At 35.6% G+C, this 24,754-nt stretch overlaps 1 protein-coding gene across 1 annotated transcript; it reads left to right on the plus strand.

The window, feature by feature from the left end:
- The first annotated feature begins 354 nt into the window (after positions 1-354).
- Positions 355-9,962, plus strand: LOC139856079 (bZIP transcription factor 29-like). The gene is made up of 5 exons (XM_071845314.1): positions 355-458; positions 6,890-8,258; positions 8,367-8,499; positions 8,602-8,686; positions 9,578-9,962. Exons 2-5 carry the CDS (start codon positions 6,991-6,993, stop codon positions 9,808-9,810), a joined length of 1,719 nt encoding a protein of 572 aa, XP_071701415.1. The 5' UTR covers positions 355-458; positions 6,890-6,990; the 3' UTR covers positions 9,811-9,962.
- Positions 9,963-24,754: the final 14,792 nt, after the last annotated feature.

Below are 24,754 nucleotides of genomic sequence, written 5' to 3' on the forward strand. Positions count from 1 at the left end.
ATTTTTAATTAATTTAAATTTAATTTTATATATTTATATTATATATTATATATATGATATAATATAATGATATATGATGAATGATGAATTAATAAAATCCAATCCACTAGTCAAAGTCAAGCAATCGGTCGGAATGAAATTGAAATTCACCCCAAATTCACATTCACATTCACATTCACATTCACATTCAATTTCTTCCTAATTTATTTCACGCGTAATTCAGTAGTAGTAGCATACCAGTCATGATATCCGTGTACATATAATCATCGTCATCAATATACACACACATACATTTCTATTTCTATTTTCTATATATTAGCAACGCCATCACACAATTATTACTTTTTGTCAAACCACCATTTCACTCCCTTTTTACACACATCAATTGATTGATATTGATATTGATATTGATATTTTTCGCCGCTCAACTCTGCTTCAATCAATCCAACAATTCACTGGTAATTAGTTTGTATAACACTTTACATGTACACGTACGTGTGTATTGATGTTGAGTGTCTCTCAATTTTAGTGAATTAGGGTTCCTCATGTTGAAAGTTGATTTATTTTCTTCATTTTTGTTATTAGTATTAGGGTTTTTACTATATTGCTTATCAATTTCCGTGTGATTGAGCTGAATAGTGTATAAGTGTTTGTAGCTAAACAAGTGTTCTTAGGGTTCTAATTAGTCCATGGTCCTTATCTTAGTTACCATACGCAGTCACGCAGACGATTATAATTCTTTTCGTCGGCAAAAAGAAAACCCCCAAAAGTTATAAACTGTGCTGTTATAATTCAGTAGGCTTATAACTACCTTTAGTGGTTTGATTCTTGATGTTATAATTCAGTAGGCTTATAACTACCTTTAGTGGTTTGATTCTTGATGTTATAATTCAGTAGGCTTATAACTACCTTTAGTGATTTGATTCTTGATTTAGAATACTAATAATGAAGTGTAAGAACAAAGATGATAATGGAGAGAAAGAAAGAAACACTTTGTAAGTGTGAGAAATGGTGCAAGTTTAATGCTTGCATTCATGAGTATTTATAGCCTAAAATCTCAATATAAAAATACATACTTTGTGTACCAAAATTGACTATATGTATACACCAAAATTGACTATCCATATCTATATTATTATTATTATTATAACACTCCCCCTTGGATAGCAATTTTATTTTGTTGAAGATCAACTATAAATTACTGCCTCGTTAAAAACCTTGCTAAAGAAAACCCAGTGGGAAAAAACTTTAGCTAAGGGAAAAAGAGTGCAGCATGGAGTTGACTCCCCCTCAAGTAGACATCGCTTCAGCTGTTACATCTTTTGAACATGTCTCATGCCAATGTTATGAACGTGTGTTCTGAAAATAGCAGTTGGAAGTGCTTTCGTGAAAAGATCAGCAGAGTTTTTGCTAGATTGCACATATCTCATTTCAATCTGGTTGTCCTTAATGAGATTTTGAGTGTATGAGAAGAATCTAGGTGGTATGTGTTTTGTTCGGTCACTTTTGATATACCCTTCTTTCATCTGTGCTATGCAAGCTGCATTATCTTCATAGATAGTTGTTGGACTTTTATCGCGTTCTAGTCCACAAGAATCAGTAATGAGTTGTGTCATTGATCTCAACCAAAAACATTCTCGAGTAGCTTCATGTAATGCAATCACTTCGGCATGATTTGACGATGTAGCAACAAGTGTTTGTTTTTGAGAACGCCATGATATTGCAGTACCTCCATTTAGGAATACATATCCAGTTTGAGATTTAGCTTTATGTGGATCAGATAAATAACCTGCATCTGCATAACCAACCAAATCTTGTTTTGATTCGTTAGAATAAAATAATCCTAAATCAGTAGTTCCTCGAAGGTATCGAAATATGTGTTTGATCCCATTCCAGTGTCTTTTGGTAGGAGCAGAGCTGAACCTTGCCAACAAATTAACTGCAAAAGAAATGTCAGGTCTTGTACAATTTGTAAGATACATAAGAGCTCCAATTGCACTAAGATATGGTACTTCTGGTCCAAGAATGTCTTCTTGATCTTCACATGGACGAAATGGATCAGCTTCAACATTGAGTGATCTAACAACCATAGGAGTACTTAATGGTTTTGCCTTGTCCATATTGAAACGTTTCAAAATCTTTTCAGTATATGTTGTTTGATGTACAAGTAAACCATTAGGCATATGTTCAAATTGTAAACCAAGGCAATACTTGGTTTTTCCGAGATCTTTCATTTCAAATTCTTTCTTTAGAAGTTGAATGGCTTCATGGATCTCTTTATTTGTACCTATGATGTTAAGATCATCAACATAAACAGCTATGATCACATATCCGGATGTTGTTTTCTTAATGAAAACACAAGGGCAAGTAAGATTATTTGTATACCCTTTGCTTATCAAGTAATCACTTAATCGGTTATACCACATACGTCCCGATTGTTTTAACCCATATAAAGATCTTTGTAATTTAATCGAATACATTTCTTTGGGTTTTGCATTTGATGCTTCTGGTACCTTAAATCCTTCAGGTATCTTCATATATATATCACTATCAAGTGATCCATATAGATAAGCAGTCACAACATCCATGAGATGCATTTCTAAATTTTTAGAAACTGCCAGACTGATTAAGTACCTAAAAGTAATTGCATCCATAACAGGAGAATAAGTTTCTTCATAATCAATTCCCGGTCTTTGAGAAAAACCTTGAGCTACAAGTCTAGCTTTATACCTTGTAACTTCATTTTTCTCATTTCTTTTTCGGACAAAAATCCATCTGTATCCTACAGGTTTCACATCTTTAGGAGTGAGAATGATGGATCCGAAAACTTTTCTTTTATTGAGTGATTCTAATTCAGCTCGTATTGCTTCTTTCCATTGAGCCCAATCATGTCTATTTTGACATTCAACCATAGATGTTGGTTCTGGATCATCATCATTATTCATGATGTTATATGCAACATTAAATGAAAATTTCTCATCAAGATTTTTCATTTCATTTCGGTTCCATAATATTTTTGAATATGCATAATTGATTGCAATTTCTGTATTGACATCATCAATCTCCTCTGCAGTAGGAGTACTGATTTGTGGTTCTTCTTGAACACTTTCTTTTACTTCATTATCAGCTGATTTTCTTTTTCGAGGATTTTTATCCTTTGAACCGATTGGTCTTCCACGTTTCTGACGTGGCAAAGATTCATGAGTGACGTTATTGCCAGCTTTTGGAATTTCAATTCGAGCTGGAGTATTTACTGCTGGTATATATGATTTTGTCACCGTTTTTGTATCTGTAAATGCATCAGGCAATTGATTTGCAAGTTCTTGTATATGCATTATCTTTTGAACTTCTGTCTCGCATTCTTTTGTGCGAGGATCAAGATACTTTAATTGAGGTTCACACCATGAAACATCATTTTCTTTATTTTTCATTTCTCCCCCTAATCTAGGGAACAATGTTTCATTAAAATGACAATCAGCAAAACGTGCTGTAAAAACGTCACCTGTCATAGGTTCAATATACCTTAATATTGAAGATGTTTCATATCCAACATATATTCCCAACCTCCTTTGAGGACCCATTTTTGTACGTTGTGGTGTCGCAATTGGAACATACACTGCACAACCAAATGTTCTAAGATGGGAAATATTTGGCTCTTGACCAAAAGCAAGTTGTAGGGGGGAATATTTATGACTTGCACTTGGTCTGATGCGAATCAATGCAGCAGCATGTAAAATTGCATGACCCCATATAGATACAGGGAGTTTTGTTCTCATTATCAATGGTCTAGCGATTAACTGTAAACGTTTAATCAATGACTCGGCTAAACCATTTTGTGTATGCACATGAGCAACAGAATGTTCAACAACAATTCCTATAGACATGCAATAGTCATTAAATGCTTGAGATGTAAATTCACCAGCATTATCAAGTCTCACCCTTTTAATGGTGTAATCAGGAAAATGAGCTCTCAATTTAATAATTTGGGCAAGAAATTTTGCAAATGCCACATTACGGCTTGATAACAGACAAACATGAGACCATCTGCTAGATGCGTCTATTAGAACCATGAAATATCTAAATGGTCCACATGGTGGATGAATTGGTCCACATATATCACCTTGAATTCTTTCAAGAAACATTGGTGATTCTTTCTCAACCTTAAGTGGTGAGGGTCTAGTTATCAATTTTCCAAGAGAGCAAGATGTACATGGAACCATTGTATCATGATGGATTTTTCTATCCTTTAGTGGATGTCCATGAGTACATTCAATAATCCTTTTCATCATTGTTGATCCTGGATGGCCTAATCTGTTATGCCATAAACTGAATACACCAGGATCAATATATTTTTCGTTAACTACCATATGTATTTCTGGTACATTTATATGTGTATAATGTAATCCAGAACTAAGTCTTGGCAGTTTTTCAACCACATGACTCTTGTCAGTGATACTTAAATATTTCTCATTTTCTGTTGTCACTGACTGATAATCATACCCGTTAAGGTATATGTCGGAGAAACTCAATAAATTTCTGCTTGACTTGGGAGAAAATAAGGCATCATTTATTAAAAATTTTGTACCATTTGGTAGTATGAAATTTGCCTTTCCTATCCCTTTTATCAAGTTAGCAGGTCCTGATATTGTATGTATAGTTCCTTCCGTTGGTTTTAGATCAATAAAATATTTCTCGGATTTAAGTATAGTGTGTGTAGTTCCACTGTCTGCTATACAGAGATCTCCACCACTTGATTGATGTTGTATTCCAGCAAAATTCATATTGAACTTCATATATAAGAAATAAATAGTGAGTACATTAATATTACACAATATTTTAAACGCAAATAGATAGTACTGAAACATTTAGCAAACATAATGACAAAGACAGACGATATTAAATCGTTTATTTTTCAAAAGACACACAACTTAAACATTCAAGAAATCTTCATATAAATCAGATGGTTTCTCAGTGACTGTTGGATCAATATTATCCACAAAATTTACTTCCTTTTCTTTACCTTTCAGCGAATCCTGATACATCTTAACAAGATGTTTAGATGTTCGGCAAGTATTAGCCCAGTGGCCCATTCTACCACATCTGTAGCAAGATTCTTCAGAATTTTTAGAAGAATTTTCTTCAACATCTTGTTTAATGGGCTTGTTTTGTGGTTGATATTTATATTTTCGTGGATTACTATTTCTTTGACCACCACGGCCACGACCACGACCACGTCCACGCCCATTACCATTACCATAAGGATGGTTTCTACCATAGTTATGGCTTTTGGCATGATGATGGTGATGGTTATTATAACCACGACCTTGCCCGCGTCCTTGTCCCTGTTTATAATTATTTGCAGTATTTGCTTCAGGGATTGCAAGTGTACCAGTAGGACGGGATTGCTGATTTTTCATTAATAGCTCATCATTTTGCTCTGCAACTAAGAGATATGAATTAAGTTCAGGATATGTTTTGAACTTTAGCATTCTCAAATTTCTTTGCACTGTGATGTTTGCAGCATTCATTGTGGAGAAAGTTTTCTCCATCATGTCTGCATCACTAATTTCATGTCCACAGAATTTAAGTTGTGAACATGTATTATACAGAGCTGAGCTGTATTCATTTACTTTCTTAAAGTCTTGGAACCTTAATGTTCTCCATTGTTCCATTGCAGCTGGAAGTAAAATTTCTCTTTGATTATTGAATCTGCTTTTGAGACCTTCCCATAAAACATGGGGATCTTCTACAGTCACATAATTATTTTGTAAGCATTCATCAATATGTTGATGAATAAAGCAACATGCCGTAGCTTGTTCTTTTTCAGAACAAGTGTTGTTTTCATTTATGGTTTCAAGAATGCCCATTGATTTAAGATGCATTTTTACTTTTATAACCCATGGCATGTAGTTGTTTCCAGTTGATTCTAAAGGAGTAAATTTAAGCTTTTCCAGATTCGACATTTTCTATTATCAAAAATTAAAACAAACATCATGATAAATTAGAGTCAATTTATATTCATAAGTATATAAACATTAAACATAAATTTAATATAACATAAATGATAAGTAGGTGACAGTGTCGACCATGTGTAAGCAATCATAAATAAATGTTACATAACAAAAATATAAATATTAGTAAACATAAATGAAAATTTGGCGACAGTGTCGACCATATATTTTTTCAGGTGGTATAACCGACCTATATCATTCTGGTGGTATAACCGACCATATATCATTTTGGTGGTATAACCGACCATATATCATTTTGGTGGTATAACCGACCATATATCATTTTGGTGGCAGAGCCAACCATATTTAGTATTAAGATTATCGTGCTGATAACGTGTTATAATTCAGTAGGCTTATAACTACCTTTAGTGGTTTGATTCTTGATGTTATAATTCAGTAGGCTTATAACTACCTTTAGTGGTTTGATTCTTGATGTTATAATTCAGTAGGCTTATAACTACCTTTAGTGATTTGATTCTTGATTTAGAATACTAATAATGAAGTGTAAGAACAAAGATGATAATGGAGAGAAAGAAAGAAACACTTTGTAAGTGTGAGAAATGGTGCAAGTTTAATGCTTGCATTCATGAGTATTTATAGCCTAAAATCTCAATATAAAAATACATACTTTGTGTACCAAAATTGACTATATGTATACACCAAAATTGACTATCCATATCTATATTATTATTATTATTATAACATGTGCCAAAATTTGGGCTTATATAAATAAATAATACATATATTTAGATCTAGAGGCGTTACTCAGGCACCAGTACATTCGCTCTGCTAACAATTTTGGTTTTTATTTTTTTAATTCATAAATTCTTTCATGTTGAAAGTTGATTTATTTATCTCATTTTTGTTATTTGTGTTAGGTTTTTCATATTCTGCTTATCAAGTTCCGTGTGATTGAGCTGAATACTGTATAAGAGTTTGTAGCTAAACAAGTGCAGTTAGGGTTTGTAATCGGTAAGAAATGGGGGATAGTGAAGAAGGACATAAAGATATGAATCAAAGAGTACAATCATCATTCGGGACCTCATCATCAACAATATCCAAACAACAACAAGCACAAAATGCGGTTACCTATAATCAACTTGATATACCGCAATTGAACACATCACAATTTCGAGCTCATAATCGACAGTTTTCCTCGAGTTATGGTATTGAAAACAGCGGTAAAAGACCCGGCATCCCACCATCTCATCCGCAGTTTCCTCCGGTTTCACCTTACTCGCAGATTCCTGTAACTCAAACTTCAGGGAATACTCATAAACCGGGTGGGTCCCCTATCTTTAATCATAGTCCAGGGCCATCACATTCACGATCATTGTCACAACCTGCATTTTTTGCTCTTGATTCGCTTCCACCTTTGAGTCCCTCACCGTATCGTGATTCTCCATCTGCACGTTCGCCTGATCAGGTTTTGGGCGATGTTTCAATGGATGAACGTGACGGGAATTCGAATTCGCACACTTTATTGCCCCCTTCTTCTCCTTTTGGTAGGGGCAGTTTAGGGAGAAGTGTAGAGAGTAATCTTCCGCCACGTAAAGCGCATAGGCGGTCGAATAGTGATATACCATTTGGGTTCTCTACAATAATGCAATCATCACCACCCTTAATTCCATTGAGAAGTCCACATACTTTAGAAAGGATTACTCCTAGAGATAATCAAAAGCCGATTCAGTTGGTGAAGCGGGAAACGAGTTGGGAGAAAAGTGGTAGTGAAGGTAATGCTGAAGGTATGGGAGAAAGGAAATCGGAAGGGGAAGTTGTAGATGATCTGTTTTCTGCATATATGAATTTGGATAATCTTGATACGTTAAACTCATCTGGAACAGATGACAAACAAGGAACTGATAATCGTGAAGATTTAGATAGTAGAGCGAGTGGTACAAAGACAAATGGAGGTGATAGTAGTGATAATGAAGCTACAAGTTGTGTGAATGAAAGTGGTGGGATTAAAAGAAGTTTGGGAGGAGATATTGCACCGACAACTAGGCATAATAGAAGTGTGTCGATGGATAGTTTTATGGGGAGGATGAACTTTGCTGATGAATCACTGAAACTTCCACCTTCTCCTGGTGGGCCCGTTAGTCAACTGTCTCCGGGTAATTCCGTTGACTCAAATACTTTCAGTTTAGAGTTTGGGAATGGTGAATTCACTGGTGCAGAGCTCAAGAAAATCATGGCTAATGAGAAACTTGCTGAGATTGCTTTATCTGATCCAAAACGAGCCAAGAGGTAATGTAGCCTCCTCTGATTTGTCTTCATTACATGACATTCACGTTTACTTTTCGCCATACATTATGTTTATAGTACTGAAATAATGATTGCTGTGTTTGCTTTTAGGATTTTGGCAAATCGACAGTCTGCTGCTCGATCAAAAGAAAGGAAAATGCGTTACATTACAGAATTGGAACACAAGGTTCAAACTTTACAGACTGAAGCAACGACATTGTCTGCACAGCTTACTTTATTGCAGGTTTATTTATTGTAGTCCCTTAACTAATCTTTTGTTTATTGAGATAGTTTAATTCGAATGTTGTGTATTTACATATTAATATTATGTTTTCTTGTCATACAGAGGGATTCAGCAGGGCTCACAAGCCAAAATAACGAGCTGAAGTTTCGTCTGCAAGCTATGGAGCAGCAGGCCCAGCTTCGTGATGGTATAGTTCTATACTTTTCCTATAAGCTATGTTTTTAACTTAATATGCAATATGCAATGTATATCTTCTTTTTCTATGTCATTTTCTATTTGGTCTATAATAACGTTTATAGGCTACCTAAGTTATGTCTTTTATTCGTCTATTACTATTACTATTCGCCTTAAGATGAATCCATCAAAATTTGTATTTGTGAGGTTCTGTTAAAGACAGAGACTTGCATCAAGAAGCCTTTTAGAAGGCATATAGGCTGCTAAGATTAATATGGGGGGTAATTATTGAAGAGATGTTTTTAATTGGTGTATACCGAAGTAGTTGACTTTATTCGGACTCGATGGAGCACAAAATCAAGTAATTAAGTAATGTGCCCCCGGTAGTCGGGCCATGTGACAAGGTGAACACGAGTTTTTACTGTGACCTCTTGGCTCAAGTTACTAGCTGCACACCTACATAAATCAGTAATTACATCTGTCTAAGATATTGTTGGTAGTTGATCATACTATGCTTGATGTTATGCATTTTGGATGTGGAGAGCGGATTTGGCAAAATGGGTAAATTTTATGTGGATCAGAACTGAGTTTGGTTGACCCAACCTACTCCTTTAGTCCATGTTTTATAAACACAAACGATTTTAAGAGTTGTTAAGCATTTAAGTACTCTTTTGAGTACTTTCAACCCATTTAGCTCGTTTTCTTCATTGCTACTTTTTTAAATCCTACCTTTTTCTATTATCTAATTTAATATATAATTATGTAATATTAATAAAAATAAATATGTATCATTAAGTGACTCTTTTTCATATAAATATAGGTTGAGATTGCTACATTTAGTGGGACAATCTTATTGTCCTCGTCTTTCTATGATGCTTATTGATTGATTCTGTGATAATGACAGCTTTAAACGAGGCTTTGACTGCTGAGGTTCAACGTTTAAAAATCACTACTGCGGAGCTAAATGGAAACGCTGCTAAGTTCTCTCAACTCACAATAAGCCCACACATGTACCAGATGCACCAACAACAGCAACAACAAGCTCGTCAAATGCAACAACAACAAAACCAGCAACAGCAGCAATCACAACAGGAGAATGGCGGCAATTCAGCCGCCAAGCATGACCCAAACCAATAGGGGACCCGACCCACTTGCTGCTTTGAAATCAGAGGTGCTGAGTTTGTGCATACTATCATCATAACGACTTATATATCTACTATAATATATCCTAAGGGCATTTGTTTATTAGTTTTTCGCTTCATTTTGGAAGTACAGACCAAGGGGTGGGTTCTTGCTTCATTTTGGAAGTACAGACCAAGGGGTGGGTTCTTGTAGCAACATATTAATTTATATCGAGCTGATTAGTCATTTAATTTATATCTAGATATCTATATATATATATATACACACACAATATTTGGTGTTCGGAATCTTATATTATCGTTTGTGATCTTTATAATTTATGGAATTTGAATTTGTTTTTTGTTTATGATGCTGATTTGATTGAAGCATTAAAGCTTTTTGTGCTAGATTTCTAACTTTGCTTTGTATTTTGTAAATTAGAAGTTGTAGGTTTACCTGTTTGCGACCCTTGTCTACTCGTACTAATCATTCATCAGATGATTGTTTTCTGTTTTCGTTTCACATACATCTTCTCAATTATGTATAAATATCAATAGCTTTACATAACCTAAAACTTTTCATTATGTACTTGACCATATTTTACATTTGTAACAAGCACAGGGTTGAGAAAATAAGGCAGTTCTTATTGTGAGGAAAAGGTTAACAATGTGAAATTGTGAATTAGATCGTCTTTGAACAATAGATCTATTATATTGTTCGGTTCACTTTTTGGCTATTGTTGAACATATTTTGAACCATAGATATTCAAGATAAATCGAGTGCAAAAAGATGTCGAGATTGTTATGTTTTAAGTACCTTATGAATGTCATTTTGAGATCATCTCAATATGCATAATCACTATGTCCCGTTCATAACGACACATATATATGATCTCTCAATCAATACTCATGAGAGTACAATTTTAGCATTTCATGCCTTCAATGTATGATGACAATCACGACAGAATCCAACCTCCAAATGAGGTTACTACACACTCCTATTTATAGTGTTCATATATCAGTATCCAACACCTATTCATGAGCGTGTTTTGAATTACATATGCGCACTCTTTAACACGCATGTTTAGTGTGCGGTATTAACACATGCTCATCCGCAAATATGATCAGCTGTTTTACTTATCTCATCTAGTCAATTTATAATTACAACCTTGTTTATCTCTTCATTAACAAATAAACGAACAAAGCAAACTAGCGAGCTTAACATACAAGAAAAGTTCATGTAACTCAACTATCACACTTACTTTTGCAGGTTCTGCTCAACGACCATTATATGAACTATGATGAGTAGTAAGCCTACAAAAAACTTATAAACATAACCTCAAACTTCTATACATTTGAATTTTCATTCTTGTATGTCATAACACCTAATGGTGTATCCTATCGTATACACGCATAAGGGCACAATGATCGCATGAAATTAACATCAGAAACACTGAGAATAATAGTTTTGTGAAACTATCCGTCAAGCGTTCTCCGCTGTACAGGCTGCTTCCGTCATGCATAAGCCCTGAAGGCCGCCTAGCGTTTAAGCCCTGGCCGGAGAGCGCCACATTCAGCGCAAACTTCGGATCACGAATAACAGAACGTATCATCATCTGACACGTGTCCCCGAACAATCCGGTGGATCTGTCACTATAAATAGACCCATTGAGTCGTCATTTTACACACTCAGACATTCTGACAACTTGTGAGCAGAGACTTCACCTTTCTCTCTCACATAGTACTTTCTCTCACTAGAAGTTATCCGGCTAGTAGCTCAGCGCTCAGCGGACAAAAGATTGATTAAGCCACCCCACAAGTTTCTATACTTGTGAACCGGGTCTGCAGGGATTATTTCCCGAGGGTAAACATCAATCGGCAACACTCCCCCACTTTTAGCTAGATACTTCTAGTATTGTGTTAACACACTAAGCCTTACCTCATAAGGAAATAGGTGTTAACAATGGCGCCATCCGTTATTAAGGCGAATCATCTCACCAACACTGACAAAGAAGGCGAGGGTAACGAATTGATACCCATAGAAGTAGGCATGATACATCCATGGAAAGCTGGACAACGGAGGAAGGCAGAAGTGTTAGAAGATTGGAAAGAGCAATTAATATCATTTCCTTCTATGTTTAACACAAATTCATTCGATGGTCCATTGGTTATAGAAGCACGAGTTGCTAATTGCTTAATACGCAACATTTATACTGACACAGGAGCTGGAGCAGGCATTATGTATGAACATTGCTTCATACAGCTTCCCAAAGATGTGCAAGAAAAAATGAAGGAAACATATGTGCCATTAGCAAGTTTCACAAGTGAACCGTCTTGGTCTGAAGGAAGTATTCTGCTTGAAGTAGCCTTGGGCAAGTCACCCCTAAGACGCACAGCCAACATTGAGTTCCTAGTAGTTAAAGCAAATTCACAATACAATATAATTTTGGGAAGAACTGCTTTAATGACGTTTGGGGCTGTAACATCAACTGTGCATGACATGATGAAGTTTTCAACGCCAGGCGGAATAGCAACGTTGTACGCAGAACTGCAGAAGTTAATTGAGTTTTCTCAAGTAACAAAAGTAATAATTAAGTCAATAATACATGATGATGGGTCAATCTCACCAAATCTACAGTTTCCAGATCAAAAAATCGTAATTGGGCATACGTTATCTACGGCATGTAAAGAAAAATTATACAACATTTTGGCAAAAAATTTAGACGTTTTTGCATGGCAACCGTCTGATATGACCGGCGTCCCAAGGGAAGTGGCAGAACATAGGTTAAATGTGAATCCTAACATACATCCTGTTTGTCAAAAGAAACGAGGCATGGCGCCAGAAAGAAGCAAATTCCTCCGTGATGAGGTACGAAGTTTGGTGGATGCTGGGATCTTGCGAGAGGTAAAATATCAGACATGGGTGGCCAATCCAGTCATGGTTAGGAAGCCGGACAACTCCTGGCGGATGTGTGTGGATTTCACAGATATCAATAAAGCATGCCCAAAGGATAATTATCCCTTACCTGAAATTGATTGGAAGGTTGAATCATTGGCAGGGTATCGATTTAAATATTTCTTAGATGCAGCTAAGGGGTATCATCAAATACCTATGGCTTTAAAATATGAATACAAAAGGGCTTTTCACACGACGGAAGGCATATTCTGTTACATGAAAATGCCTTTTGGACTGAAAAATGCAGGAGCAACATATCAACGACTTATTGATATGGCTTTTAAGGATCAAATTGGGCAAAATCTGGAAGCGTATATGGACGATATTGTTATAAAAAGTCATACTGAAGAAAAGATGTTGCGAGATATACAAGAGACTTTTGCATCTTTACGAAAAATCAACATGAAATTAAATCCCAAGAAGTGTACGTTTGGGGTGGAAGAAGGAAAATTTTTAGGTCATATAGTTACAGAACGGGGTATTAAAGCTAATCCTAAGAAAATTCAAGCAATTGAAGACATGAAATCGCCGGTCAGCAAGAAAGACGTTCAAAGATTACATGGATGTTTAGCAGCATTAACAAGATTTCTGTCCAGAGCAGCTGAAAAGTCGCTTCCATTCATGAAGGTGTTAAAAGGCTGTCTAAATAAAAAAGATTTTGTATGGACGGCGGAAGCCGAAAATGCATTTCAAGAGGTCAAGCAGTTGTTGAAAACGTTACCCACATTAACAACACCAAAAGAAGGGGAGACCTTAATTTTGTATTTAGCTGTCTCAAAAGAAGCAATTAGTTCTGTCTTAATCGCAGAACGGAACGGTGTGCAAATGCCCATATATTTTGTTAGCAAAGTATTGCAGCTCAGTGAAACGAATTATCCACCACTTCATCGCATGGTTTATGCTCTTGTGCATACTGCACGACGTTTAAGAAGGTATTTTCAAGGTCATCCTATCTTGGTGTTAACAGATCAACCGTTGAAGCAAATACTCCGGCGTCCAGAATCATCTGGCCGTCTAGCAAAATGGGCCATCGAGTTGGGGGAATATGAAATCAATTTTGCTCCCCGAAATGCAGCTAAAGGACAAATTTTGGCAGATTTTCTCCTGAAAACAAATGAAAAAGTGGAATTCGACAATAAAATGGCACCACAACAGCATGTGTGGGAATTACACACTGATGGGGCCTCCAGTGAAGAGGGAACAGGTGCAGGACTAGTTTTAACAAGTCCAGACGGAGAAGAGTATACTTATGCATTGAAATTTTGTTTTTATGCGTCCAACAACGAAGCAGAATACGAGGCATTACTCTCTGACTTACGCATAGCAGTGGAAATGGGCATAACAAATTTACGAGCATATGTTGATTCTCAAATTGCGGCCCAGCAGGTTAATGGAACGTTTGATGCAAGGGATACATCAATGAGGCAATATGTAAAGTTGGTGGAGGCAATTTCAAAGAAATTTGATAACCTTGAAGTCGTGCAAATCCCTCGAAATAAGAATAAGAAGGTTGACGTCTTAAGCAAACTAGCTACTTTAACCTTTGATCATTTACACAAACGAGTGTTAGTTGAGGAACTTAAGGAAAAATCAATACTTGAAAAACCAATTATGGCGATAGTTGAAGGTACCAAGGAAACTTGGATGACGCCATATTTGAGGTATTTGCATGACGGAGGGTTACCCATTGACAAGGCGGACGCCAGATGGATAAGAGTAACAGCACCAATGTATGAAGTAGTTAATGGTGCTCTTTATCGAAAGTCTTACAATGGTCCGTTATTAAGATGTTTAGCCAATGATGAGGCATTAAAGGTAGTCAAAGAAATGCATGAAGGAGTTTGTTCTCAACACTTCGGCTTTCGTACTGTGGCATCATAGATTATGCGGCAAGGATATTTTTGGCCTTCCCTTTATCGAGATGTTGCAGATATCATAAAAACATGTGAGAATTGTCAGAGGCATGGTATAGTTCAGCGTCTCCCAAAATATGACTTGATACCAGTGTCATCCACTTGGCCGTTCTGCAAGTGGGCGATAGATATTGTGGGACCATTCAATTGAAGCACTGGCAATGCTAAGTTCTTGGTGGTAGCAATTGATTTTTTCACAAAGTGGGTTGAAGCAAAGGCTTTAGCAAAGATTACAGGAGAAAATGTCAAGAAGTTTGTGTGGCATGATATAGTGTGCCGTTATGGGGTTCCAAATGAAATAGTCAGTGACAATGGCAAACAATTTAGAGATCCATTTCGAAGTTGGTGTGAAGTGCTAGGAATAAAGCAAAACTTTACATCTGTTGCTCATCCTCAAGCGAATGGACAAGTGGAGGTTACCAACAAAGAAATTGTTGCTGGCATTAAGGCACGGTTAGGATTAAGTCAAACTGGTTGGGTGGACGAACTGCCAAATGTGCTATGGGCACACCGGACAACTCCAAAGCGGAGCACGGGGGAAACACCCTTCAGTCTGGTATATGGTACAGAAGCAGTAATACCAGCCGAAATATGTGTCCCAACACAATGCATTATGGCATTTGATATTGAAGCTAATTCTGAAGCATTAAGGGACAATCTCAATTTGTTGGAGGAAAGATGATTGATGGCCGCCATCCGGTAAGCAGATCACAAGCATAAAATGACAAAATATTACAATAAGAAAGTAAAGCATACACAATTTGCAGTTGGTGATCTGGTGCTACGGGATAATCAGGCAAGCAGGCAAACCAAATTTGAAAAGTTAGCACCAAAATGGGAAGGACCTTATAAAGTCACAAAAGTAAATCAAAATTGATCATACATGCTTGCTGCGCCATCCGGCGAGCAATATGAAAGAGCTTGGAATGCAATGAATTTAAAGAAATTTTATGCGTAGTACTATATGCATGGGCAGCTTGATCACCTGTCAAATGCATGAGATATAGTCATAAATGTAAAAATTTCTTTATGAATATGAATAACAACAATTATTCTTATGGCAATATTTTTCATAAATTTTATCCGGCCAATGATTTTTTAGCCCAGGTGTCACATAGCTGTGTGTCATCTCTACCTGCAGAAAGAAAGATAACCTTTCGGTGGTAGAAGTGCAATCATACTCAAAATGGTTGCATCGATAGTGAGACATGTAGAACTCACTAAAGCATCGAAGCGTTAAAGAGAATCTACAAAAATGTCATGACACAAAACTTATATACACAAGCTACAAAGCAAAACGGATAACGGACAATAGTGTCCTGCAAGATATTTGAAGGCAAAAATAGTTCACAACTTTTCCTCATGAGTTTCATGACGAAAAGCGTATAATGTAAAATACAAATCCAATGTATGAAAGCATAATGGTTGCAAAGTAACATATTAATATTACATGCATTTTTCTCTCTGAATGTGTTAAAAGCTTCGGACATTTTACTAGTAATTATAGCAAGAACAATATTAGAAGATATACAAAGCAATAATAAACATAATATTTCATTCATTTTGAGGGGTGTAATTCAGTACATCGTCTATGGTTACATCCGGCTTTTTACAAATGCTTTCAAGATCAGAAACCTCATATTCTCTATCAGTGCACTGGCTGCATCAGCTTCTGTCATAGCATTTTCATTGATCTTTGATGTAATAGCTACAGGCATTGGATTTGGAAGTTGTGGTAGTTTCCTCTTCATAAAATTAAAAAAACTTAACCGTTCAGCAGATTTAGCAAGGCGAATGAACTCACGGATCCTGTGAGATAACGCTTGGCAGTTAAAAATACAGTTAACAAGGGGAGGAATCCCAGCAATTATACGTCTTTCATTATCCTCTTTGGCTTTAAGTTATTCTTTTAGAGCATTATTCTCCTTTACTAATTCTTCAATCCTGCTTAAGTGTTGATTTTCTCTAAAAGATAGTTCTTTCACTTGTTTACTATATTCTGCCCTCTGCGTGTTACAGTTCTCATAATGCCTCTTCATCATATCATAATCCCTCTTTAAAGATGTAGCTACTTGTTCCAGCTTGGTTATTTTCTCTTTTTCAGCCGATAGTTCCTTCTTTGTGGTAATTTCATTGCTTTGTAACTCAGATAGGCGTTGAAGGTCATTTAACCCAGAAGCAATGTTAAGAATGATACTTTGTGCCTTAACCTTCTTAGCATCTGCATCAGATAGGCTGCTGAATATAATGAAATGCCTTTTTGCAGCTAGAGGCGCGTGGGGTATTATAGCCATGTAAAAACAATCATCACAATGTCAGTAAAAATCCGTCTGTCATTAATGCTTGAAACGTTTTCCCGATGCAAATGGGCAATGTGACGGCTTGTTTGGGATGCGTTATCAAAAGTTTAACAACTTAATCATTTTTCAAATGCTTAAGTCATTAAACTGGGGGGGGACTTAATGGTGTATCCTATCGTATACACGCATAAGGGCACAATGATCGCATGAAATTAACATCAGAAACACTGAGAATAATAGTTTTGTGAAACTATCCGTCAAGCGTTCTCCGCTGTACAGGCAGCTTCCGTCATGCATAATGTAACATCCCAGGTAAACGTTCCCCGTAGCATGATATTGTCCGCTTTATCCGTAGACGCACGGATTTTACTTAGCAACCACACACGACGAGCACTTTCCCAGGAGGTCACTGATAGTTTGAGCAGAGTGTATATAATACTATTAAATTTTACAAGGAAAATACTATTAAATACGATACAATTTTACACAAGATATTTATTTATTTATAGAATGGATATACTTAAACCTTGCTACAACACTTATAGGCAGTGTACCTAATCGTACAGTAGTGTAGTTTTTAGTAAGTCCGGTTCGTTCCACAGGGAAATCTTTAAACAAAGCTTAACGCTATATTAGTTTACTTTTATAAAAATACAAATATATATATAAGTAATATTATTATTATAAAGGGGGGTTTTTACCGTTTAATGACCGGTTTGTCGATTTTAAAACTTTAGTCGCAGTTAAAACCAAATGTAAAATATTAAAAATAAATACAAGACTTAAATTAAAGCGTAAAGTAAATAACGATAATGAAATTGCGAATAATAAAAGTGCGATAAAATAAACTTGCGATAATTAAAAATACGATAATTAAAAGTGCAATTAAATAAAATAACAATAAAAATGCGATAATTAGAAGTGCAATTAAATATAAAATAAAGGAAATTAAATATGAAATAAAAGAATTATGCTTATTTAAACTTCCGTAATCATGATGTTTGACGTGTTGATTTTAATTTTATGCCCATGGGTTAATTGTCCTTTGTCCTGGATTATTTAATATGTCCATACGGATTTGTCCATAATAGTCCATCAGTCATAAATATAAAGAGCGAAAGCCTTCGTCAAATTATTCTTATTCCCGAAGTCAAATATTCCAACTAATTGGGGATTCGAATTGTAACAAGGTTTTAATACTTTGTTTAATGAATACACCAGGTTATCGACTGCGTGTAAACCAAGGTTTTACTACTTTGTTAACAATTACACCAATTACCCTTGAATGTAATTCACCCCTGTTTCAACAAGTCTATTAACTATTAATCCAGTTCCATATCCGGTAAAATGAATAATTATTGGTATTTATAGATATCCCGCCCACCGTACCCAGTCAAGCGTATGTGGTTATATATAAATACGTCGAATTATAAGTTTGTATATTAAATTAACAAGGTATTGTTTAGTTAATATAAAACCCATTAATAGCCCATAGTCTAGTTTCCACAAGTGTCGTTCTTTTGTCCAAACCCCAGTTATGGTACAAAGCCCAATTACCCAATTTTAGTAATTAGCCCAACATCATGATTACTTCGGATTAAATAAGCATAATAATAACTTAGCTACGAGACATTAAATTAAAAAGGTTGAACATAACTTACAATGATTAAAAATAGCGTAGCGTTACACGGACAGAATTTCGACTTACACCCTTACAACATTCGCTAACATACCCTTATTATTAGGATTAAAATTAAAATTAAAATTAAAATATAAATATAAATATATACGATATAGATAGAGAGATGGATATATGATGGATGAAAAATGCTCAGAATTCGGTTGCTTTTATAGGGAGTTTCAGAAATTGGGGCTCCGCGACTCGCGGCCCTTTTGGCCTTCAAACTCCGCGAGTCGCGGAGTTTGTAAATACAGCTCACCAGCTTTTGGAGTCTTTATTGCCGACGATTTATTTATAAATATAATATATATATAATTAATATAATTAATTATATATTATATTATATTTATATACATAGTTAACTTGTAATTTTTAGTCCGTTGCGTCGAGCGTTGAGAGTTGACTCATGTCCCGGTTCCGGATTTTCGAACGTCCTTGCGTACAATTTAATATCTTGTACTTTGCGTTTTGAGTCTTGTACTCTTGTAATTTCGAGACGTTTCTTATCAATAATTGGAACCTCTTTGATTGTATTTTGTACTTTTGAGCTTTTTGGTCGTTTGCATCTTCAATTCTTCGAATCTGTCTTTTGTCTTCACCTTTTATTATTTAAACGAATATCACTTGTAAATAGAACAATTGCAACTAAAAGCTTGTCTTTCTTGAGGAATAATGCTATGAAATATATGTTCGTTTTTAGCATTATCAAATATTCCCACACTTGAGCGTTGCTTGTCCTCAAGCAATATCGTCTTGAAATACAAGAATCACTTCTTTATTCTTCACACTTTGTACATCAGTGATTTCTATACGGCGGTATAAACAATGGTAGTAACGATATGGTTTACAGTCCCACATGACTATAAAAATTTAGATCCATTAAGGAAATTGGATCTTTATGAAAACATTTGATCTTTTGAAAATTAAATCTAGTTTTTACCCTAGATAAGTTTTCCGGAATAACCCTTTACCGGTGTTTGCAAAATATTTTTGTGGGTTTGGTGGGTTTCAGATTTGAAAATTTTAGCTCAAAACTTGCGGTTTTGTGTCACCCACTTGCTAACCTTGTATTTGGAAAGCAACACGTCCAGTTTACTTGTCCCGTATATTACCTTTCGGTAAACTACCGTCCGGTTGTAAAGGAAAGCGTTGAACAAGCAACTGTTAATGCAATGTCCCCTGACATGCTTTTAATTATGGTCTATAACGTGTCGGACGCAATTACTATCCTTGGTAGGAGCAATAGTAAAGCTCACCCTTATGATTTTTCGGTCTGGCACAAGGTCCTGTCTTTGACCACTATGCAACCACCGTTCTTACGGTTGAGACCCAATTTAGTTCAGGTGACCTAATGAATTCCAGGTGAATTCCTAGGATTTTATGTTCAATGGTAATGAACGCATTGAAAATAGGGTTTTCAGGAAACAAATCGGTTTGTAATTTTGATCAAAATATTTTCTCGTTCAAGCTCGAGTTTAGATATCATTGAATTCCATGAGTTTGTAATTCTCAATCTTTAAGGTCAATCTCAAGGATTGAGTAATATCAGGCTTAAAAGCTGATTTTTGATCTTTTAAGGAGATTATCCTTTCTGGGGATCTGATTTATTAGTCTTATCCAGCTAATTTGCATGGTGCCCCACCATTGTACGAGATAAATCCTTCTCATGGTTAGGATAAATCTGACCACTTGGCGACCCTGTTTGATGCTGAGGTCCGTGGATTTTCTGCTGATTTTAGTGATGACTTTTCTAGATTTTTCGTCAACCTACAGCTGGTCTGGACGACAACTTCATGACCTAAATCAAGAAGCGCGTGTCTTTTTCGGAAGACTTTACTTCCTTTTAATGATGGAATTGATTCATCGTGTAGATCCATCTTTCTTACAGTAAATCAGGTAAAACTTTTTAGTTTAGTCCAAAACAAAAGTATTTTCAGTTATTTGTACAAAAATATGTGATATATGTTTTGAATAACTTGGAGAATTTTCCCACATTTGGCTTTTATTTTCCTTTTTATCGTCCTCTATTCCATTTTAAATGAATTTTAACATTTTGGTTTGTTTCTCAATTTATGTCCTTTCCGAGGTTACAATAATTTCGGTGTTAAAACCTAGTTTTATCGTTCATAAATATGTATAAACATGATTTTGAGTTCATTTAATTGAAAATTTTGAAAAATTTTACTAGAATTGGGTAGTCAGTATATAAGACTAGGGCTGTTCTTTATTATCAGAGAGCACTAGATTCTAATACAACTACTACGTTACTAGTATTTTTAATGGTAACCAAGTGTATAAAGATAAAAATTTTAAAATTCGAAAGAATTTAACCCCTTCCCACACTTAAGATCATGCAATGCCCTCATTTGCAAGAAATCAGAAACAATTTAAATTATTGAGGGTGATTTGTGTGAAAATGTGATGTGTCAAGACGTAACCTTTTAAAATGTAGACAATATGCTTAATAATTAACACATAATACAGGCAACTAAAATCCGATCATGTAGTAACTAGCAAGTAAATTGACCAGTTCGATCCACAGGGAGAAGTTTATTTAAATGATTTTACCACGATTAATTATTCTAAAAAGGGGGTTTATATTTGAAGTTGTGTTTTTGTTTAACGAAACAGTAAATAAATATAATGAATGACAATAATGAGAATGCGGTGTTTACTTCTATGCTTGATAGATGACAGGGATTGTTCTTTTATAATTAAAACCGTTATGCGATAGTTACAATAGAGTAGTTTATATCAATTTCACAATATCTATAAACTTAAGAACTATGTTTAATCAACAGGATTCTTTCTTGGTTAAATTCACATAAAACCTAGTTTACTAAGATCACTCTAAGTAAACTACATGATTGTAAAACCTAAATATCATCCAATTACCATCATATATTCACATATAGGTGTCTAGATCACTAGGTGTTGAAGTACAAATTATAGCCTTTGATAAATTCACATAAATCAAGTCATAACTCGTATAATTGAACTAGAATATAAAGATAGTTACAACAATGGATTTCTTGAAAGAACATGGTGATTTAGATTGATTAACTAACTAGATTCAACCCGGTTAAACTCATGTGAAACCTTAATTACAACAATCACTTGAGGTAATTTCATAACTATGTTGCTTTGGAACTTATTCAATTACCGAATTAAACACATAACAAAATCACTTAAGTGTATGTATCTAATCGTCTAGATTACTAGATGTATTGAAGTATAGATTGTTTTCCTAGTTAACTCATATTAATAGGTTGCAATCTATATAATTGAAGTAATGATCTAAACATGCATAACAATGGTTCTTACGGTTGAACTAGATAATTAAATCAATCAAACATATGTATAACTAGCATAACATCAAAGTATAGAACAATCCCAAGCCATAAATCTTACATTGAAGCAAACACACAAGGCTTTTAGCCTAACATAATCATAGTAGAACTAATGAAACAGTAAATACAAGTTGAATTCATGTTAAAAAGATATAGAACAATAGTACCAATTGCGATAAACGATCCTAGCTTAATATTGATGTTGAAAGAGTGGAGATTAACTTGCAGCCTTCCTTGGACCTTGAAAATCGTCTTAAAACTGGGGGAGAACGTAGTAGTGAAGAGTTCCCCAAGTAAGTAACCATTTGCTTCATTAAATAGCCTCAAAAGTTAGGTATTTTGGCCAGAAAGTGACCAGATGCGCCGCATCTCTTTACGTTTAGTAGATTCCAGCTCGATTCTGCACTCATGACTGTCGGCAGGGGGTCAGATGCGCCGCATCTGGGACAGATGCGCAGCATCCATCTCAGATGCGCCGCATCTGTTGCTATTTTGGCCCAGAAGTCTTCATGCTCCGCATCTGAAACTGTCGGGAGTTATTTGGTGTAAAGATGCGCCGCATCTAAGAGAGATGCGCCGCATTTGGACCTGTTTCAGTGGTTTCGGGCTGTTTTACGCATTCGATCTTCGTTTTAACTCTGTTTTCGCTGTTGGTCTTCATTTATTCATTCACAATGGACTTTTTACAAATGTACATGAATTACAATACATACGTATAACAATTACATACAAATGGAACAACATTGGATCGAAATAACGACAATAAACATGTATAATTTTGGCGTTATCAAAATCCCCACACTTAAACCTTGCTTGTCCTCAAGCAAGACTTACAAGAAATCGAAATTTACTACAGTAAACACACTTATTTAAATGAGAACACAAAAAAAAATGGGACTCACACTCTCTCGATATAATACACAAGACACACAAGTTATTTAGTAACACAATAACTCACGCTATATGGAAATCACACTCGGGTCACAATATATACACACTCACACTTATTTCACACACGAATCAAACTCACGCGTTTTGAGTACACACACCTTTGGAGTACACACGCGAAATGAAATCACGCCAAAGTCGAAAGGTGGGTTTTAAAGTCCACATTTCTTGAAAATTTGGATCCTTAGGGAAATTAGGACCTTTGCTAAAAACCTTTTATGTTTTGAAAATTATTCATGTTAGTTTTTACACTAATCAAGTTTTCCGGTTTTAACCTCAAAGTACGGTTGAGGGTAACTGAAAACCGAAGCCTCAGTCGGCGCTTAGCAAGCTACTCGCCCCCATGATTGAAGTATCATGGAACTTGAAACCGGATGTCCTAAAAATGGTTTTACACAATATAGTTCATAAAATAGCATAAGTTTTAGAAGAAACTATATCATGTCCAAATATCATCGGTGAACCATGAGTTTGCACACCTCAATTTGTTATGGCATATGTATGTTAACCGCGGTCAACATAGATGCGGTTGATCTTTACGGAGATCATACATCTGGGGATTAGATTCATTAGTCTTATAAGCTAATTTGCACTGTGCCCCCCATTGTACGAGACAGATCCATCTCATGGTTAGGATAAGTCTGACCACCAAAAACCCTGTTTGATGCTGAGGTAAGGTGGATTTCCAGCCGATGATAGAGATGACTTTTCAAGATTTTTCGTCAACCTACAGCTGTTCTGGACTACGACTTCTAACATAAGTTAGCAAGTGTGTCATATTGGAAGACTTGACTTCCATCACAATCATTACATGGATGAGCATTGGATTAGATTGTTAGAACAACAAATTACTTGATGACTATCATTTCATCCAGAATGTGGTATAGCATGATGATTATATCTTTTATATGACAAACTCAATCATTTGGTTGTTTCTTAATTTGTTTTGTGATAATAATTTCGGTGTATACACCTAGTTTTAAAATCTACAAATTTTAAACAAAATTTGAATTTATGAAGATAAAAGTTTAAAAATTTTCACCATTTTAGCCTTTTTAACTAAAATCAAAAACCCGAAAGAATTTATAACTTCCTCCCCACACTTGAGTTCATGTATCGTCCTCGTTACATGAAATCAAAAAAATTTAAATTCAAGAGGGTCAAAGAGTGTAAGAGAGTTTATTACTTTCAAGGTTTAAAACCGAAGTTCATGGGATGATGGCGCTGAACTGAATGCCAGCATAAGAACATCATCCGCTTCTTGCAACCACAAAACAATCACCAATCAAGTATGTGCTGAACTTACTGCCAGTCTTTGTAAAAATGCAGCATATAGCACAATGCTCACCTGTAGCAATTCAAACAAAGGTACCATACGATTCACACAAATAAATGGGGGTGTACTCCATGTACTAAAAACCCCACTTACAATTATCTAAATTATTCAAATCACAATTATCCAAAATATTATCTAGTTATTACACACCAAACTTGAAAAGAAATTGTTTTTGAAATAAACCAACATCAACCAAACCTGTCACACATCAGGAAAAATTACGTCATCCTCAGAAAAATCCCCAAAATGAGTTACTTGGGCCAGCTCCACCTTCGCTTTGATTTCCCGCGTCGTCGTCCTGAAATATTGAGGGGTTGTACCCCTGATAAGTTCCTTGAGCAGGGACGACTGCAGTGTCTTCAGTAGGCGGGTTAGGAGGAGGAGGATAAGGCGCAGGATATGGATCACCCATTCGAACCCAAGGATCGTATGCAGGCCAAGGAGAGGGGGTATAGTTAGCGGGATCTGCAGCGTAT

Source organism: Rutidosis leptorrhynchoides, chromosome 6, assembly GCF_046630445.1.
Source record: "Rutidosis leptorrhynchoides isolate AG116_Rl617_1_P2 chromosome 6, CSIRO_AGI_Rlap_v1, whole genome shotgun sequence".
NCBI lineage: Eukaryota > Viridiplantae > Streptophyta > Magnoliopsida > Asterales > Asteraceae > Rutidosis > Rutidosis leptorrhynchoides.

What these genes read in the sequence shown, in the direction of transcription:
- LOC139856079 (XM_071845314.1), top strand. Translation starts at nt 6,991, where the DNA reads ATGGGGGATAGTGAAGAAGGACATAAAGATATGAATCAAAGAGTACAA. An exon ending in GATCCAAAACGAGCCAAGAG is followed by an intron (nt 8,259 to 8,366) that starts GTAATGTAGCCT and finishes GTTTGCTTTTAG; the next exon opens with GATTTTGGCAAATCGACAGT. An exon ending in GCAGGCCCAGCTTCGTGATG is followed by an intron (nt 8,687 to 9,577) that starts GTATAGTTCTAT and finishes TGATAATGACAG; the next exon opens with CTTTAAACGAGGCTTTGACT.